This window comes from Trachypithecus francoisi, unplaced genomic scaffold, assembly GCF_009764315.1.
Source record: "Trachypithecus francoisi isolate TF-2019V2 unplaced genomic scaffold, Tfra_2.0 Lachesis_group15, whole genome shotgun sequence".
NCBI lineage: Eukaryota > Metazoa > Chordata > Mammalia > Primates > Cercopithecidae > Trachypithecus > Trachypithecus francoisi.
In genome coordinates this window covers 33,206,281-33,226,104 of record NW_022681460.1, presented here as the reverse complement: position 1 = coordinate 33,226,104, position 19,824 = coordinate 33,206,281, and the positions used below count along the sequence as shown (strand labels likewise).

The window sequence follows — 19,824 nt, the reverse complement described above, 5'->3', positions numbered from 1 at the left end:
CCTTCCAAAGTGCTGGGATTACAGGCGTGAGGCACCGCACCAGGCCGAGAAAAAAATTTTAAATAAGTATATATTCAAATAATATTTGAAAGAAATCAGAAAAAATAACTGATGAGACAAATTAAACTCAAATATTAAAATGACCTAAATCCAACTACAATAATAAAGAACATTATTCACTGGAATAAAAATAGCAAATCAAATACAAAAGTATTTTATCAGTGTTAAATCTAATGAAACTGAAATTACACTGTGGTTATATAAGAGAACCAACCTTTTCTTATGAAGTACATACTGAAATACTTAGGGGTAAGGGACCATAATGTATGCAACTTACTCTCAAATGGGTCATGAAAAAAAAATGGGTGTGCATCTAGATGTGTGTGTGTGTTTACAAAGAAAGAGTCTAGGCTGGCGAGGTGGCTCACGCCTGTAATCCCAACACTTTGGGAGGCCGAGGCAGGTAGATCACCTGAGGTCAGGAGTTAGAGAACAGCCTGGCCAACATGGTGAAACCCCGTCTTTACTAAAAATACAAAAATTAGCCAGGCATGGTGGCAGGCGCCTGTAATCTCAGCTACTCGGGAGGCTGAGCTAGGAGAATTGCTGGAATTCAGGAGACGGAGGTTGCAGTGAGCTGAGATTGCAACATTGCACTCCAGCCCAGGCCAACAGTAAGACTCTATCTCAAAAAAAAAAAAAAAAAAAAAAGAAAAGAAATTCTATTTTATGAGCTACCAGGTATTGACAGTTATTTATTTCTTTTTCAAACTAATCATCCATTGTGACTATCAATTTTTTTTTTTTTTTTTGAGACAGAGTCTCACTCTGTCGTCCAGGCTAGAGTGCAGTGGCTGAAATTACAGGCACATGCCACCACGCTTGGCTAATTTTTGTATTTTTAGTAGAGATGGGGTTTCACCATGTTGGTCACGCTGGTCTGAAACTCCTGACCTCGTGATCCGCCCGCCTCGGCCTCCCAAGGTATTGAGATTATAGGCATGAGACACCACACCTGGCCCAATTTTTTCCTGAACAACAAACAACCATCAGTGCATTTACTGGAAATATTAACTTCAAGAGTAACAACGACCTATCTTATATATTTTTACATATAATAATAAAAATCATTATCATTCATATTAGTAAAATCACTAATTTGACTACATTCTGAAGCTTGAAAGCATACAGTAAGTTCACACTTATTAAGCATTCCCATGTACCAGGCATTTTATTGTATTAATTCATTTATGTATAGAGAAAAAAGGCTGATAATGACTGTGTTTCCAATGAGAATAGGTAAATGATTTTGTAATTTAAAAAGTAAAGTTAGGCAAGGCATGGTGGCTCACACCTGTAATCCCAACACTTTGGGAGGCAAAAAGGGAGGGTTGCTTGAGTCCAAGAATTACAGACCAGCCTAGACCACATAGTGAAACCTTGTCTCTACAAAAAATAAAATGATTAGATGGCCGTGGTGGCATGTGCCTGTAGTCCTAGCTACTCAGGAGGCTGAGGTGAGAGGATCCCTTGAGATCCGAAGTCTGAAGTCATAGTGAGCTACTGATGGCGCCACTGCACTCCACCCTGGGCAAGTGGGAGAGACCCTGTCTCATTAAAAAAAAAACCAAGAAAACAAAAAAGTAAATTAGAAAGACAATTAAAAGTAGCTCTTACCGGAAAAGACATCAAATAAACTTGTTCCATCACCATTGTCATCATCTGCTGCCATGATCCTATTTCCTTTTGAAAGTCACCACCTATGGTATTAAATATTTTAAAATTTCCACTGTTAAAATAAACCTCACAATTCAGAGAATAAACCTAGCTTCAAAACAAAAAGCAATTTTCAAATTTGGACACATTGAAAAAGCTCACTCTCTATCATTCTTTGTTTTTGGAGACAAAGTCTCACTCTGTCGTTCAAGTTGGAGTGCAGTGGCTTGATCTCCGCTCACTGCAACCTCTGCCTTCTGGGTTCAAGCGATTCTCGTGCCTCAGCCTCCCGAGTAGCTGGGATTACAGAGTAGCTGGGATTACAGGAGTGCACCACCACGCCTGGCTAATTTTTGTAATTTTAGTGAAACAGGGTTTTGCCTGTCTGCCATGTTGGCCAGGCTGGTCTTGAACTCCTGGCCTTAAGCAATCCACCCACCTCAGACTCCCAAAGTGCTGGGATTACAGGCGTGAGCCCCCGTGCCTGGCCTTTCTCTCTACCATTATTAAAAGCAGATTTGTGTTATCAAAAAAAGTGCCTGATACTTTCTAGTAAAAAGTCAAAACTATAAAACAAAAATTTTAAACTTGTTAATATGGCTAGGCATGATGGCTCATGCCTCTAATCTCAGCACTGTGGGAGGTCAAGTCAGGTGGATCACCTGAGCCCAGGAGTTTGAGACCAGCCTGTGCAACATGGTGAAACCCCATCTCTACAAAAAATACAAAAATTAGCCGAGTGTAGTAGCCTGTGCCTATAGTCCCAGCTACTTGGGGGCTGAAACAGGAGGATCACTTGAGCCTGGCAGGCAAAGGTTGCAGTGAGCCGAGATAGTGCCATTGCACTGCAGCCTGGGTGACAGAGTGAGACCCTGTCTCAAGAAAAAAAAAAAAAATTGTTAATATCATTAAGCTATGTACAAAGTAAATGATGCTAATTTTATAAAACAGACCAAAATACAAATTAACTTTTTTTTTTCTTTAGACAGAGTTTCGCTCTTGTCCAGGCTAGAGTGCAATGGTGCAACCTCGGCTCACCACAACCTCCACCTCCCGGGTTCAAGCAATTCTCCTGCCTCAGCCTCCCAAGTAGCTGGGATTACAGGCATGCACCATCATGCCCAACTAATTTTGTATTTTTAGTAGAGATGGGGTTTCTCCATGTTGGTCAGGCTGGTCTCAAACTCCCAACCTCAGCCTCCAAAAGTGCTGGGATTATAAGCCTGAGCCACCGCACCCGGCCAAATTAACTTTTGCACTAAAATAAGAACCATCACTACTATCACAACACACACATGCACACACAAACACACACATATTAGTACTAACAAGAAATACTGATACCAAAAAAAGGTAATCACTTAGACCAAATAGAAAAATGGTCAAAAAACACAGACAAATCTTTAAAAAAAAAAAAAAAAAAGCAAAGCTTTTGAAACTAAAAGATGTTTGACTTCACTAAACACAAATTAAAACAATGAGATATGCCATGTTGTATAGGAAAGTGTTGGCATAGCCAGGCATGGCTACTTATCGTTCGAAAGGCTGCTTACTAAGGCCCTTGGCTGGAGTTTAAGAACTCAAATTTCAGGAGGGTTCCCACAATTTCCAGACCAATAAGAAGTGGCTTGATGTGCCTAAACTGTTCACACACACAATTTGGTTTATCATAAACACCTGTATCCTTCTGGGAGTCTTAAAATTTTAGTACATGACAGGCAGAGGTGTCCTATGTGACCAGCACCCAGTAAAAAGCCTGGGCACTGAGTCTCCAACATGCTTCCCAGGTAGACAACATTTCACGCCTGCTATCACTAGTTGCTGGGGGAACAAACAGTTAAGGGCATGACTCCACTGGGAGCAAAACCATGGGAACTTTAACGTGGTTTCCTCTAGACTTTACTCCATGGACCTTTTTTCCCTTTGGTGATTGTGCTTTGCATCCTTTCATTGTAATAAATCATAGCTGTGAGTACAACTACATAGTGAATTCTATAAGTCTGGAAAATCATCAAACTTAGGGGTGGTGCTCAGGACTCCTGACACATGTTTTCACCAATAACATAGTAAGACAAGCAAATAACAAACAGTTTGATAGTACACTAGGTTGACAAAGGTATGGGAAAAGAGGTACTCTCATAGCTCTCTCAAGTGTACTCTGGTAAAAGCTCTGTGAAAGCAATTTGGTAACAGCTTTGATTTGATTAAAAATTTGATGAAATCTTTAAGTGCAATACTCTGACCTAACAATTTCACATCTAATAATCTGTTACTAGTGTTGTTTATGGTAAAACTAGAAACAACATAAGAATCCAAAACAGTAAAAAAACAAAAACAGGCCGGATCACAGTGGCTCACGCCTGTAATCCCAGCACTATGGGAGGCGGAAGATGGCGGATTAACTGAGGTTAGGAGTTCGACATCAGCCTGGCCAACATGGTGAAACCTCGTCTCTACTAACTACAAAACTTAGCTGGGCGTGGTGGCAGGTGCCTGTAATCCCAGCTACTTGGGAGGCTGAGGCAGGAGAATCACTTGAACCCAGAAGGTGGAGGCTGCAGTGAGCCGAGATTGCGACACTGCACTCCAGCCTGGGCAACAAGAGTGAAACTCCGTCTCAAAAAAAAAAAAAAAAAAAAGGCCGGGCGCGGTGGCTCAAGCCTGTAATCCCAGCACTTTGGGAGGCTGAGACGGGCGGATCACGAGGTCAGGAGATCGAGACCATCCTGGCTAACACGGTGAAACCCCGTCTCTACTAAAAAAAATACAAAAACTAGCCGGGCGAGGTGGCGGGCGCCTGTAGTCCCAGCTACTCGGGAGGCTGAGGCAGGAGAATGGCGGAAACCCGGGAGGCGGAGCTTGCAGTGAGCTGAGATCCGGCCACTGCACTCCAGTCCGGGCGACAGAGCGAGACTCCGCCTCAAAAAAAAAAAAAAAAAAACGGCCTCTCTTCACTAACTTATCTGGCATCCTCTAATCTGTCAGTAAAACCAATGAATGACGCTTATGGCCACTCTGGCCACTTGGGGCTATGAAATTATTAGCAAGCCTGCACCTGCATACTTCTGCTCCCACCAATTGAGATACATGCTTATGTAGTGGAGGGTGTATGTCTGCTGCCTGAATCCTGAAGGACAGGAGATGAGCCAAGACCATGGTGCCAGGCTGAAGAGCCAGTGCCCCTGAGAACCCAAACATTCCGGAGAGTATTTGAGAACCTACCAAGAAAAACAGTCTCATCGCTTAAATACAGTAGGCAATGAGCCAGAAAGTTAGCTTAAAAACAGTTTACAGACAAAAGGGCAGCATGGATCTCTAAAGTTGTCCTGCTGCCATCCAGACTGCCCTTGTAAAAAATAAACTTATTTGTCCTAATAAATGTATCTATTCGCCAAGCTGGACTCGTCTGAATCATTCTTTGGTCTCCTGGCTCCCTCTTAGTTTGGGGGAAGGTTTTCTATATACGATTCTGGGTTTCTCTCAAAGCTTACCAATGTATATTTATTGTCAAATCCAATTATGCCCATTTTCATATTTTTCTAAATCACAACATGATGAAAGATCACATTACCAAAGGGAGTTATTTTCTACTGAAAACCTGGCAGAATGCTATGGAAAGATAGGTAGCAAAACACACACACACACACACACCTGCATGTCAAATCAAGTGCAGAAAAAATGATCCAAAGTACTAGGGGAGAAAATCTAGTCTATACTCAGATCAATTAAAAAGTATCTAAGTTTTTTTTTTTTTTTAAAGACAGAGTCTCCCTCTGTCACCCAGGCTGGAGTGCAGTGGCACAATCACAGCCCACTGCAACCTCCTTGGGCTCAAGCAAGGACAAAACAAAAACTGAAAATCATGGGCAATGTCTGACGGGTGTAGTTCATGCCAGAAAGATGTCAACACTCTCATCATTGGATTCATATTCAAAGATAAGATCATGGTTCTACCACAAGAGATAAATAAAATCAAGGTGTATTATCTTTTTTCCTCCATTCCTCACATTCCTTAATCTAACATTTGTTTCAATTAGCTCATTTGATTAACTGTTATAAAATAGCCTGCACAATTACAAAAAGCACAAATAACATAATCACGTTTGGTAACTAACATAACTGACTCTGCAAAGCAAAATTCAACTGGTGAAATCAGATACTCAGAGGTTTCCTAATGAGAAATCTACTAGTAGTAGCTGTAAGCTGTCACATGGAGAGGGGAGCATTAGTCATGGGGTTTCCTCTCAGAATAATGGAGAATCTAATGATTTGGTTAAAGAGATCAAATAGATCAAAGCTTTCCCTGCACTATTATTTCATACAGCTTTAGTTTATACTAATGACAGGTATTACTTTAAAAAAAAAAAGTGTGGTAACTCACACCTGTAATTTGAGCACTTTGGGAGTAAGGTGGAAGGACTGCTTGATCTTAGGAGTTTGGGACCAGCCTGGGCAACATGGCAAAACCACATCAAGACAAAAAAAAATACAAACAAACGGGCTGGGCACGGTGGCTCATCCCTGTAATCCCAGCACTTTGGGAGGCCAAGGTGGGTGGATCACAAGGTCAAGAGTTTGAGACCAGCCTGGCCAACATGGTGAAACCCTGTATCTACTAAGAATACAAAAATTAGCCAGGCATGGTGGTGCGTGCCTGTAATCCCAACTAGGCTGAGGCAGGAAAATCGCTTGAACCCGGGAGGTGGAGGTTGCAGTGAGCTGAGATGGCGCCACTGCACTCCAGCCCGGCCGACTGAGCAAGACTCTTGCATACATTCTAGCTCTGTTATTTACTGTCTCAAGGTCTCCAAAATCCCAAGGTTCAATTAAATTAGGTTCATGTTTGCAAACACTTCTTGACACGATCTCCCCACATCTGTTCCTTACGACATCTATCTATAAGTTCACAATCAAGTATGGGTGTAAACACCCACAAAACAGAACATGTGAAGGCAAGATCAGAATGTGAGAATAAAGTGTAGAAAGTCACAGGCTCGGAGGGTGCAGTGAACCAAGATCGTGCTACTGTACTCCAGCCTGGATGACAGTGAGACTCTCTCAAAAAAAAAAAAAAAAAAAAAAAAAAAGTCAGGGGATGTATTACATGATTAAGATACTTGGATTCCATCTAGAAGGGAATGGGGGAACCAGTGAAGGTTTTAAAGCATATAATGATCAAATCTGCATCTTAGAAGTTTAACTCTGGCAAGAGTCTGGAAAATATGAGTGGGAAGGGAGATATAAAAGGCTACCAAAAAACAAGGCAGAAGACAAAGAGGTGTCACTCTAAGTTCTTAGCAGTGGAAATAAAAATAAGAAACAGATCTTGGCTGGGCACGGCAGTTCATGCCTGTAATTCCAACATTTTGGGAGGCTGAGGCAGGAGGATTGCTTGTGCACAGTTCAAGACCAGCCTGGGCAACACAGTGAGACTCTCTATCTACAAAAAATAGAAAAGTTAGCTGGGTGTGGTGGCACATGCTTCCGGAGGCTGCAGTGAGCTGTGACTGCACCGCTGCACTCCAGCCTGGGTCAAAGAGCGAGACTGTCTCAAAACAAAACAAAACCAAAAAACCCACAAAACACTAAAAACAGATCTGAGAGGTAGTCAACAAGATTTAATGGAAAGTGTATTCATATGGCCAGTCTTCCCCCATTTCAAATTGTTCTTCAAACCTCAGTATGAGTTATTTTCGAAATGTAAACATGATCGTGTTCCCAACTCTGCTTAAACCCTTCAGTGCCTAGGCTGGATGCAGTGGCTCACGCCTGTAATCCTAGCACTTTGGGAGGCCTAGGCGGGCGATCACCTGAGGTCAGGAGTTTGCGATCAGCCTGGCTAACATGATGAAACATCATCTCTACTAAAAATACAAAAATTAGCCAGGCGTAGTCGCGCATGCCTGTAATCCCAGCTATCTGGAAGGCTGAGGCAGGGGAATTTCTGGAAGCTGGGAGGGGGAGGCTGCAATTAGCACAGATCGTGCCACTATACTCGTCTAGGGGACAGGGCACTTCGTCTCAAAAAAATAAAACAAAACCTCTTCAGTGCTTCCTGCTGATTTCAGGATAAAAAACAAATTCTGAGGCCAGACGCAGTGGCTCAAGCCTGTAATTCCAGCACTTTGGAAAGCCGAGGCAAGCAGATCACCTTTGTTCAGGAGTTCGAGACCAGCCTGGCCAACATGTGAAACACCATCTCTACTAAAAATACAAAAATTGGCCAGACATGGTGGCTCACACCTGTAATCCCAGCTACTTGGGAGGCTGAGGCAGGAGAATCAGTTGAACCTGAAAGGAGGTTGCAGTGAGCTGAGATCACGCCACTTAACTCCAGCCTGGGCAACAAAGAGAGACTCCGTCTCAAAAAACAAAGGAAATATATAATATATACACTTTTTTTTTTTTTTGAGTCTCACTGTGTCGCTCAGACTGGAGTGCAGTGGCACAATCTCTGCTCACTGCAACCTCTGCCCTTCGAGTTCAAGCGATTCTCCTGCCTCAGCCTCCCGAGGAGCTGGGATCACAGGCGCCTGCCGCCGCGCCCAGGTAATTTTTTGTATTTTTAGTAGAGATGGGGTTTCACCATCTTGACCAGGCTGGTCTTGAACTCCTGACCTCATGATCCACCTGTCTCAGCCTCCCAAAGTGCTGGGATCACAGGTATGCGCTACCGTACCCGGCCCTATATATACACTTCCAATGTGTAACTTTTGTATGCTGAGTGGTACATTTCTTTATTTTTTTCGCTTTTGAGTGAATTAATAAGGTATAATTAATTGTCTTGACTTTTAAAACAAATTTTTAGATGGAGGCAACTGGGATGTTTGTGATGATAAGAAAGACATCCCTGACCTGTAGTTAAATTGGTTTGAATTGCAGATATTCATTATTGAATTTACTCCTATTTTCTCATATTTTGGAAAAGACACCTGAATAATAAATGAATCCTGGATAGTGTACTCTCCTTCAAACAATGAAGTGATATTAATACTTGCCTGCAGGAGGCCGGGCGCGGTGGCTCAAGCCTGTAATCCCAGCACTTTGGGAGGCCGAGACGGGCGGATCACGAGGTCAGGAGATCGAGACCATCCTGGCTAACACGGTGAAACCCCGTCTCTACTAAAAATACAAAAAACTAGCTGGGCGAGGTGGCGGGCGCCTGTAGTCCCAGCTGCTCGGGAGGCTGAGGCAGGAGAATGGCGTGAACCCGGGAGGCGGAGCTTGCAGTGAGCTGAGATCCGGCCACTGCACTCCAGTCCAGGCGACAGAGCGAGACACCGCCTCAAAAAAAAAAAAAAAAAAAAAAAAAAAAAAAAAAAAAAAAAAAAATACTTGCCTGCAGGAGATGCATACTACAGGAGAGAGCCCTTAGACTATGTCAGGCCACACTATGAACCTCCCCCCAGCCTCCATTTTTCTCCTTTGTGTTTCTGTTACTGTACTATCGTTGTGGATAAATGACATTGAAATTCTGCATAATGTGAACAGGATAAACTATTTATAAATTGAAAAAAAAAAAAAAACAACAAAAAGAACCATGGGGCTTCTGCAGGGAATACTCTTTCCTCAATATTCTACTTTCACTTAGCTCTTCTTTGATATTTTGCTTAAGTCATTTTGAGTCTCCCGTCCACCCTCTCTTCCCACTAAGTCAGGTCTTCTGTTATATACTCTTACCCCATTGTGTCCTTTCCCTACATGACCTCTTCTTGAAGTTCATGATTCCATTTTTGTGGGAATCCTGGAGAAATGTCCATCTCACCCAATGGACCACCCAGTGGTTCTCCATAAAGACTAGGACCATCTCTGTTCTGTCCCCCAGCTCTCACTGTATCCCTTGCTCTCAGCAGGCCTAGCAGAATGGCAAGTAATAAAAGAATATCTTTTGAATTAATGAAATTCCCAGTTTGTTAAAGACGATTTTCATGTTTCTAGCTATCAAAGACAGTCATGCTTTAACAGCAATGGAGAACCAGTGAAGTCATGTTATCTGCAGGACATCCAGACAAAGATGTCTAACAGCAGCAGGGGGCAGTGGCTTATGTCTGTAATCCCAGCACTTTGGGAGGCTGAGGCAGGCGGATCACGAGGTCAGGAGTTCAAGACCAGCCTGACCAACATGGTGAAACCCCGTCTCTACTAAAAATACAAAAAAATTAGCTGGGCGTGGTGGTGCGCGCCTGTAATCTCACTACTCAGGAGGCCGAGGCAGGAGAATTGCTTGAACCCAGGAAGGGGAGGTTGCAGTGAGCCGAGATCACGCCATTGCACTCCAGCCTGGGTGACAGGGCAAGATTCCATCTCAAAAAGAAAAGAAAAAAAAAGGCCGGGTGTGGTGGCTCATGTCTGTGATCCCAACACTTTGGGAAGCTGAGGCTGGCGGATCACCTGAGGTCAGGAGTTCGAGACCAGCCTGGCCAACATGGTGAAACCCCAATCTCTACTAAAAATACAAAAATTGGCTGGGCATGGTGGCGTGTGCCTGTAATTCCGGTTACTCCAGAGGCTGAGACAGAAGAATTGCTTGAACCTGGGAGGCAGAAGTTGCAGTGAGCTGAGATCGTACCACTGCATTTCAGCCTGGGCAACAGAGCAAGACTCCATCTCCGGGTGGGGGGGGGATGTCTAACAGGTGGAAATGTCATACAGAAAAGGCATGGTAGGTATTATGATTTGGGACTCATTAGCACCTTAGTGATAGGTGAGATTACACTCTTGAAATCACATAGGCCAGTGATTCTCCTGGAAGGAGAGGAAGAAGAAAAATGTATCAGAATCTCTTGGGAAATGGGTCTTTTTCACTTTCCCTCACCTTCTCCCATTTGAGGATCTCAATATATGAGAGTTGCTACCGATAGAAGTGATGCACCTGTGAAAGTGTAGAGGCAAAATTTTCAAAGTTGAGAACCATCATGCTGAAAAAGAGTTTGTATTGGGAGGCCAAGGCAGGCGGATCACCTGAGGTCAGGAGTTCAAGACCAGCCTGGCCAACATGGTGAAACCTCATCTGTACTAAAATCACAAAAATTAGCCAGACATGGTGGCACACACTTATAATCCCAGCTACTGGGGAGGCTGAGGCAGGAGAATTGCTTGAACCTGGGAGGCGGAGGCTGCAGTGATCTGGGATCATGCCACTGCAACTCCAGCCTGGGCAACAGAGTAAGACTCTGTCTAAAAACAAAATGTTTGTAAGCAGATTTATTTATACATAATCTTTTCTGGAACAATTTCAATAGATTCAGATGTGAAAGCAAAGTAAGACAGGAGAAGGATCATGTAGCCTTTTGTCAGGTAGTCTGTTTTTTTTTTGAAACGGAGTCTCGCTCTGTCCCCCAGGCTGGAGTGCAGTGGCCGGATCTCAGCTCACTGCAAGCTCCGCCTCCCGGGTTCACGCCATTCTCCTGCCTCAGCCTCCCGCAGTAGCTGGGACTACAGGCGCCCGCTACCTCTCCCGGCTAGTTTTTGTATTTTTTAGTAGAGACGGGATTTCACCGTGTTAGCCAGGATGGTCTCGATCTCCTGACCTCGTGATCCACCCGTCTCGGCCTCCCAAAGTGCTGGGATTACAGGCTTGAGCCACCGCGCCCGGCCTTGTCAGGTAGTCTGAAGGAAGTTTTCTTTTCAAAATTGAGAGAATGTGGCCGGGCGTGGTGGCTCACACTTGTAATCCCAGTACTTTAGGAGGCTGAGGGCAGTCTGATCACTTGAGCCCAGGAGTTCGAGACCAGCCTGGGAAATATGGCAAAACCCAGTCTCTACAAAAAATACAAAAATTAGCCAGGCATGCTGGTGCACACCTGTAGTTCCAGCTACCTGGAAGGCTGAGGTAAGGATTGCTTGAGCCCAGGAGGTCAAACCTGTAGTGAGCCGAGATCTTGCCACTGCACTCCAGCCTGGGCTATAGTCTCAAAAAAAAAGAAAAAAAAAAAAAAAATCACTACAAAACCGAGATTGTGTCCTTATTGTAGACGCTAGAAGATAAAAAATAAAATTTAGAGAAAAACACACAAGCATTTGTAGAGAAAAACAGGAAAAAGCCAGAGGAGACAGACGGTCTGTATTTTTACGCTCATGGGAAAGGCTAATACTAATACAGCAAGACCCCAGAAGAAAATGTGAGGGGCAAATACTAACAAAAGCTATCACATATGGCACATTTACTATGTTCCAGGTACTAACCTAAATGTTCTAAATACATTATTCACTTAGTTTAAATCCTCCCAGAGTTCTATGAGGTCCATATTATCTATCCTTTTTCCCATTTTACAGATGAGGAAAACACAGACGATCAAGAAATTGCACAAGGCAACCAGCTGGTAAGTGGCAGAGCTGAAATTAGACCCCAGGTCTGTCTGTAAAGCAAGATGGCCAAAATCAAGAATATTCAATGCAATATAAATGTTTTTGGAAAGAAGACCATCTCTTGTAAAACGGAATGCCAGGAAAAGATAATTGGAGGGCATAGCGGGGATAGGAGGGCAGATGGGAGAATCCCTGCCATGAAAGCCTCTGTTCCCCCTCCAATCAAAGAGGCGCTGAGGAAGATGGGAGGAAGGGCCTCGAGGAGAGGCGAAATGTTTGCTGGTGGAGATGTGGAGAACGGAAAAAGACCAAGGAGGAGTCGAAGACAACTTGATGCCTGAAGTACAAATGCTCAGCTCCTGCGAATTCTACATTCACATCTGAGTTAGGGCCTACTATGTGCTAGGGATGAATCTAGGCGCTGCAAAAATGAAAATAAACTTATTTAGGCATGTTGGTTTGATGCCTAAATAAACGTTTCAGAAACAATCAACATCAACGATCACCTGACACTCCAGGAAACCCATTTCTCCAAAGAACTCCATCTGAAAGCTTTTAAGAGTATATTCCAAAGAGAGACTGGATGGTGGGGGGGAGGGGCAGGACGAGCGGCCGAAGGGACAATTCCTGGACGCGCCCGCCCATAGTCCCCCTCCAGACCCTCTCGAGGGAAGACGGAGAGACGCAGGGAGCAAGCCCTGAAGCTGCACAGGGGGCGGAGGGAACGTGGCTACCTGCGCAGCCAGACGTCAGGCGCGGCCCTTCCCCGACCTACTTGGCCGCTCCAGATGGACTCCCTCTGACTCTCTTGCTTCCCAGGGACCGCCGACCTCCACTCGGGGAACTACCGCGCCAGGCAGCCTCTTCCTTAGCAGTCCCTCACGGACCGGGCCCCTACCACAACTTACCCGCCCTGCCCGGCCCAAGACAACCCGGTTCCTTTCTGCCCACCGAGGTCTCCCTGGCATCTCCACCAATACCAGAGCGCAATCAGGGTACGGAGGCGGGACTGAGTGCCTACGGCCAATCATATCAGACGCAAAGCACGTCGCAGCCCCCACAACTAGTTCCCGCCTTTGGAAGGGAAAAAAAAAAACACGGTTGGCGCCAAACTCCAGTAATCTTCGTAGGGCTTTAAGAGAAAGAGGCGGGGTGTAAGGTGGCGGGGAAGGCGACGGGGCGGGTCTTCAATACGGAAGGGGCTGACCTGAGTAGAGGTAGGGGCCGGGCCTGAGAGAAGCTCTTTAGTGAAAGAGACAGGAAGCCTTGAGAAGTCTGTCATTTATTTAATCCTTTACTCTTAAAATTCTGCTGTCGGGCCGGGCGCGGTGGCTCAAGCCTGTAATCCCAGCACTTTGGGAGGCCGAGATGGGTGGATCATGAGGTCAGGAGATCGAGACCATCCTGGCTAATACGGTGAAACCCCGTCTCTACTAAAAAATACAAAAAACTAGCCGGGCGACGAGGCGGGCGCCTGTAGTCCCAGCTACTCGGGAGGCTGAGACAGGAGAATGGCGTGAACCCGGGAGGCGGAGCTTGCAGTGAGCTGAGAGCCGGCCACTGCACTCCAGCCTGGGTGGCAGAGCAAGACTCCGTCTCAAAAAAAAAAAAAAAAAAAAAAAAAAAAAAAAAAAATTCTGCTGTCAGCTGCGTGCTAGGCAAAGTGCTGGGCTCGATTACGATGAATAAATTTGTTCCCTGCCCTCAGATGCGTTCCTGGATGATAGGCAGACAACTTAGCTCCAGATGTTGGGAGCCTTAAGGAAGGAATACTAGTCTAGCGAGGCAGGAGAGAGAAGAGCTTGTTAGAGGGTGGAATACCTGACTTGTCTTATAGAACCTATAGTAATGGGGGGTGCCGGTAGGTCTAGCCTCAGGAGCTTAGCCTGCGCATTGATAGGTGCGAAAATGAGGCCACCTTCCTCGCTACTTATAGTCTGCCTATATTCATCCCTACCCAATTCCTCTTGGTTGTCCACTTAGCTTTTTTTTTATTTTCGCTTTGTCGATCAGGCTGGAGCGCAGTGGCGCGATCTTGGCTCCCTGCAATTTCCACCTCCCGGGTTCGACAGATCCACCCACTTCTGTCTCCAGAGTAGCTGGGACCACAGATGCAAGCGACCACCACCCCTGCTGTTTTGTTTGGTTGTGTTTTTTTCTGAGATGGAGTTTCACTCTTGTTGCCCAGGCTGGAGTGTAATTGCGCGATCTCAGCTCACTGCAACCTCCGCCTCCCGGGTTCAAGTGATTCTCCTGCCTCAGTCTCCCGAGTGGCTGGGACTGCAGGAACGTGTTACCACGCCCAGCTAATCTTTGTATTTTTAGTAGAGACAGGGTTTCGCCATGTTGACCAGGCTGGTCTCGAACTCCTGTCCTCAGGTGATCCACCCGGCTCGGCCTCCCAAAGTGCTGGGATTACAGGCGTGAGCCACTGTGCGGGCAATTCTTTTTAAAATTAGGTGGACTATTCTGAGGAAGAGACACTTGTCATCATCTTCTATTTAGTTACCCAGTGGTGCAATTCACATATGAGAGGCAGGATACATTTTGAAATTTCTCCATTTATCAGCTTTCAAGATTGACTTATTACTCTCCAAAGGCAACAAATTTTTAAAATTATTAGTATATATTCATGGGCTAAACTAATAGGTTTTGATTCATTATAATTGTTATCTTTATTAAAGCTCAGATTGTATCATCTTTGGTCAATGGTAGCATCTACAAGTTGATACCCAAGTTCTCTTTACATGACACTCATAATTTTTTTCAAAAATATTAATTTTCAGAGGTCACCAATGGCTGTTGGGTGGGCACCACCAGCAGAGAAAGTAGCGTAAGACTCAAGAGAGCTTAAGACATTTAAGACTAGGCATGGTGGCTCATGCCTATAATCCCAGCACTTTGGGAGGCCAAGGCTGGAGGATTGTTTGAGCCCAGGAGTGGGAGACCAGCCTGGGCAACACAGGGAGACCTTGTCTATTTAAAAAAAAAAAAAAAAAAAAAAAAAAAAAGAAGAGCTGGGTGTGGTGGTGCATGCCTGTAATCCCTGTACTTTGGGGGGCTGAGGTGGGTGGATTACTTGAAGTCAGGAGTTCGAGACCAGCCTGGCCAACATGGTGAAACACTGTCTCTACTAAAAAATACAAAAAATTCGCCAGGTATGGTGGTGCATGCCTGTAATCCCAGCTACTCCAGAGACTCCAGAGGATGAGGCAGGAGGATTGCTTGAACCCAGGAGGCAGAGGTTGCAGTAAGCCAAGATCGCCACTTCACTCCAGCCTGGGTGACAGAGTGAGACTCTATCAAAAAAAAAAAAAAAAAAAATTTGGGTGTGGTAGCAGGTTCCTGTAGTCCTAGCTACTCAGGAAGATTGCTTGGGCCCAGGGGTTCAAGGTTACATTGAGCTATGATTGCACCAGTACACTCTAGCCTGGGCGAGAGAGTTAAGACCCTGTTTCTAAAATATATACATATTTTTATATCAGACAGGTAATATACTGAGGTCATAACATGGTTTGAGGGAGGCACATATTACACGTGTGTGAAAACCCAATCATCATGCTTATGAACTACAAAAGGATCAAAGATACTATTTTTTTTAGTGCAAAATTTCAAACATACACAAAAGTAGAAAGAAGAGTACAGCCGGGCGCGGTGGCTCAAGCCTGTAATCCCAGCACTTTGGGAGGCCGAGACGGGCGGATCACGAGGTCAGGAGATCGAGACCATCCTGGCTAACACGGTGAAACCCCGTCTCTACTAAAATATACAAAAAATTAGCCGGGCGAGATGGCGGGCGCCTGTAGTCCCAGCTACTCGGGAGGCTGAGGCCAGAGAATGGCGTAAACCCGGGAGGCGGAGCTTGCAGTGAGCTGAGATCCGGCCACTGCACTCCAGCCTGGGCGACAGAGCGAGACTCCGTCTCAAAAAAAAAAAAAAAAAGAAAGAAGAGTACAATAGGCTGGGTGTGGTGGCTTACCTCTGTAATCCCAGCGCTTTGGAATGTCGAGGGGGGTGGATTACCTGAGGTCCGGAATTTGAGACAAGCCTGGCCAACATGGTGAAACCCTGTCTCTACTGAAAATACAAAAGAAAAAATTAGCTGGTTGTGGTGGTGCATGCCTGTAGTCCCAGCTACTTGGGAGGTTGAGGCAGGAGAATAGCTTGAACCCGGGAGGTGGAGGTTGCAGTGAGCTGAGATTGTGTCACTGCACTCCAATGTGGGTGACAAAGCGAGACTCCGTCTCAAAAAAAAAAAAAAGAAGAGAACGATAAACTCCTATTACCCAATATCTGGTTTCAATAATTACTAATACACTGTCAACCTTATTTCATCTATACTACATATGCTCTATTCCTTCCTTATCATCATTATTTTTCTTTTATTATTTTGAGACAGAATCTGGCTCTGTTGCCCAGGCTGGAGTGCAATGGCGGGATCTCAACTCACTGCAACCTCCGCCTCCCAAGTTCAAGTGATTCTTCTGCCTCAGTCTCCCACGTAGCTGGGATTACAGGCATTTGCCACCATGCCTGGGTAATTTTTGTACTTTGTTTTGTTTTGTTTTTTGAGACGGAGTCTCACTCTGTTGCCCAGGTGGGCGTGCAGTGGCACGTTCTTGGCTCACTGCAACCTCTGCCTCCCGGGTTGGAGTGATTCTCCTGCCTCAGCCTCCCAAATAGCTGGGACTATAGGCATGTGCCACCACGCCCGGCTAATTTTTGTATTTTTAGTAGAGACGGGGTTTCACCATGTTGGTCAGGCTGATCTCGAACTCCTTATCTTGTGATCTGCCTGCCTCGGGTAGTGCTGTGATTACAGGCATAAGCTACTGCGCCCAGCCCACAAGTGCACTTTTAATGTTATGGACGCTATTTTTTTATGACTTCCAGAATATTCTATAACTTACACCCCATAGTTTAATATTCCCAATTGAACATTTTCTTCCAATATCTGTATTAAGAAATCTGCAAGGGGTGTCTTTGTCACACTTATGTGAGGATTTCCGTAGGCTAGAGTCCTACAAGGGGAATTGCTGGGGCAGAATGTTAACTAATTAGGTATGAGCAGAGCAGCAGAGCGCTCCCCACCCCACATACACCAGGACTATTGGGCGACAAATCAAATGATGGTCAGGCGGTTCTTAACTGTTTCTCTAACGTTCACCGGCGCCAGCGAAAGGCAGTCTCCTAATAGAAAACACCTGAAACTGATCAGTAGCTTCCCAATAAGATCTCAGGAGTGGGGAGAAGCAGTGCAAGTTCCCGAAAGTATGCCAACATATAAAACCTCAAGTCAAGAGGTCAAGCTGCGCACTTGGTTTCTCAAGGCGCCTACTTGGCCGTCTTCCAAGTTGTACTTTCCTCCTTTTCTTTCCGTCCTGTTCTAAAGCTTTTTGATAAACTTTTCTACTCTGAAATTTGCCTAGGTCTCTCATTCTGCCTCATGCCCTTCGTGGAATTCTTTCTTCTGAGGAGGCAAGAACTAAGATTACTGCTGACCCCTACCTACGCACGGGGTAACTGCCACCGCTAACAAGAAGGGTAGAATCAGCTTTTCTTTTCTTTTTTCGGGACAGAAAAGTCTGCTCTGTCGCGCGGCTGGAGTGCAGTTGCACGATCTCGGCTTACTTTTGTAACCTCCGCCTCCCGGGTTCAAGCGATTCTCTTGCCTCAGCCTCCCGAGTAGCTGGGACTACAGGCGCGCGCCACCACGCCCGGCTAATTTTTGTATTTTTAGTAGAGAAGGGGGGTTTCACCATGTTGCCCAGGCTGGTCTCGAACTGCTAACCTAAAATGATCTGCCCGCCTCCGCCTCCCAAAGTGCTGGGATAAAGACATGCGCCACCGCGCCCGGCTGAGAATCGGCTTTTCTCTCACATCTCATCTTTCCCTGTGTTCAGGCAGAAGGAAGGCACGGTGGGCTGAGAATCACACGCCCCCTCTTTTTCCTCCCCGGCCTAACGCACTCTTCGCTCTGTCCCGCCACGTGCTGAATTCGCGAGCCCCATCACTGATGCATCCAAACCGACTAGATTTTTGCTTCCATTTCCCTCCCGGAAAAGGCGGGACAGCGAAGACCGGCGTTTCCGCCGCTAAGAGGCCGAGGCCGGGAGGGCGCCGCGTAGCCGTCCGGAGCTGATGACGTCAAACGCCGTGTGCTCACCCACGTGTGGTGCAGCTCTCCTGGTGTCCGCGCTGGAGCGGAGGACGCCTTTCCTGGGGGCGTAGTTGGTGGCTGCTCGGGCACTGGGACCTCGGCGGCTTGGGGACGCTGGCCGCGAAGTAGGGAGCGCAGGTGGCCGCTCGGGGTGAGGGCCGTGGGTCATGGAGCACTTCTTGCTGGAGGTGGCAGCCGCGCCGCTGCAGTTAATCGCAGCCAAGAACGAGAAGAGCCGCAGTGAGTTGGGCAGGTTCTTGGCCAAGCAGGTAAGACGTGAAGGGAGAGGGAAAGCGCCGGACCGACTGGGTCGCCCCACTAGTAAGCTTCCTGCGCTCCCCTGCCGAGACTCACCGCTTTAAGGGGAGAGTGGTGCGGCCTCCGGTCAGGCTGGCTCCTCTGGGCCAACCTCTGGGCTGGCGCAGGTCGTGGAGGTTTCCGAGCGTGTTTGAGGCGATTGGAAGGAGTCTTTTGTTTTTATCTGGAGGAGCCTTCCAGTACTCTTCCCATCGCCTCTCACCCCTATGCATGCGCTTTGGCTGCTTGTGGCAGAGGTGGCCTTCCGAAAGGAATGTGGTTTTTCTGAAATTGAGGTTGCGTTTCTGCCGTTTTGACAAATGTACGTATTACCTAAGTGTGCGTAGTCCAGCCACTCCTGTTAGTTTGGGTGAACCACTGACAAATATTGATTGCATTCCTGCTGTGCGTAAGGAACGGTGTGGCGCTGTGAGAAAGTGGATAAATTCGTTACGATGTCTGCCATGAGGGAAATTTGCATCTATTTTTGGAGACAGTTCGTAAACACTTAAAACAGCTGAAGGACAAAGCAAGACAGCGAATACTAACTGTAACTGTACGAATTATGAGGTTAACTAGAGTTTTCTGGGAAATGGGTCTTCGGGCTTTTAAGAACCTTCTCGTTGACTCCTACCTGAGTTGAAGACTTTTTTTTTTTTTTTTGAGACAGAGTCTCGCTCTGTTGCCAGGCTGGAGTGCAGTGGTGCGATCTCGGCTCACTGCACCCTCCTCCTCCCGGGTTCAAGCGATTCTCCTGCCTCAGCCTCCCGAGTAGCTGGGATTACAGGCGCACGCTACCACGCCCAGCTAATTTTTGTATTTTCGTTAGAGACGGGGGTTCACCATGTTGGCCAGGGTGGTCTCGATCTTTTGACCTCGTGATCCGCCCGCCTCGGCCTCCCAAAGTGCTGGGATTACAGGCGTGAGCCACGGAGCAGGTGTGTGTGGTCCCAGTTACTTGGGTCCCAGGTGTGGCTAATTAACTTTTTTTTTTTGAGACAGAGTCCCACTCTGTCGTCCTGACTGGAGTGCAATGGCCCACCATCTCAGCTCACTGCAACCTCCACCTCCCGGGTTCAAGCGATTCTTCTGTCTCAGCCTCCCGAGCAGCTGGGATTACAAGCGTGCGCCACCATGCCTGGCTAATATTTTGCATTTTTGGTAGAGACAGGGTTTCCTTTTTTTTTTTTTTTTTTTTTGAGACGGAGTCTGGCTCTGTCTCCCAGGCTGGAGTGCAGTGGCCGGATCTCAGCTCACTGCAAGCTCCGCCTTCCGGGTTTACACCATTCTCCTGCCTCAGCCTCCCGTGTAGCTGGGACTACAGGCGTCCGCCACCTTGCCCG

General features: G+C 46.3%; 2 protein-coding genes and 1 non-coding gene across 13 annotated transcripts in view; 1 reads left to right on the top strand and 2 right to left on the bottom strand.

Annotated features, from left to right (window-relative positions):
* The window catches only part of CASP8AP2 (caspase 8 associated protein 2), a 39,906-nt gene extending 26,875 nt beyond the window's left edge, over positions 1-13,031 (bottom strand). For 2 of the 9 annotated variants that reach the window (XM_033234623.1, XM_033234626.1), the window contains exons 1-2: positions 12,933-13,031; positions 1,678-1,760 (exon numbers count right to left, since the gene is read on the bottom strand). In XM_033234623.1, the coding sequence (XP_033090514.1) occupies positions 1,678-1,732 (55 nt within the window). In that variant the 5' untranslated portion in view covers positions 1,733-1,760; positions 12,933-13,031. Of the gene's footprint in view, positions 1-1,677; positions 1,761-12,758 lie in introns of all 9 variants that reach the window. The other 7 variants (XR_004442803.1, XM_033234620.1, XR_004442806.1 and 4 more) reach the window with 6 other exon arrangements.
* Positions 13,032-15,503: 2,472 nt separating this feature from the next.
* Positions 15,504-15,605, bottom strand: LOC117098183. Its single transcript, XR_004443236.1, has one exon. It is a non-coding gene; the product is annotated as a small nucleolar RNA U13 (small nucleolar RNA).
* A 2,564-nt stretch (positions 15,606-18,169) lies between these two features.
* The window catches only part of MDN1 (midasin AAA ATPase 1), a 190,715-nt gene continuing 189,060 nt past the window's right edge, over positions 18,170-19,824 (top strand). For 2 of the 3 annotated variants that reach the window (XM_033234617.1, XM_033234616.1), the window contains exon 1: positions 18,170-18,453. In XM_033234617.1, the coding sequence (XP_033090508.1) occupies positions 18,352-18,453 (102 nt within the window). In that variant the 5' untranslated portion in view covers positions 18,170-18,351. The remainder of the gene's footprint in view (positions 18,454-19,824) is intronic. The other variant, XR_004442796.1, reaches the window with a different exon arrangement.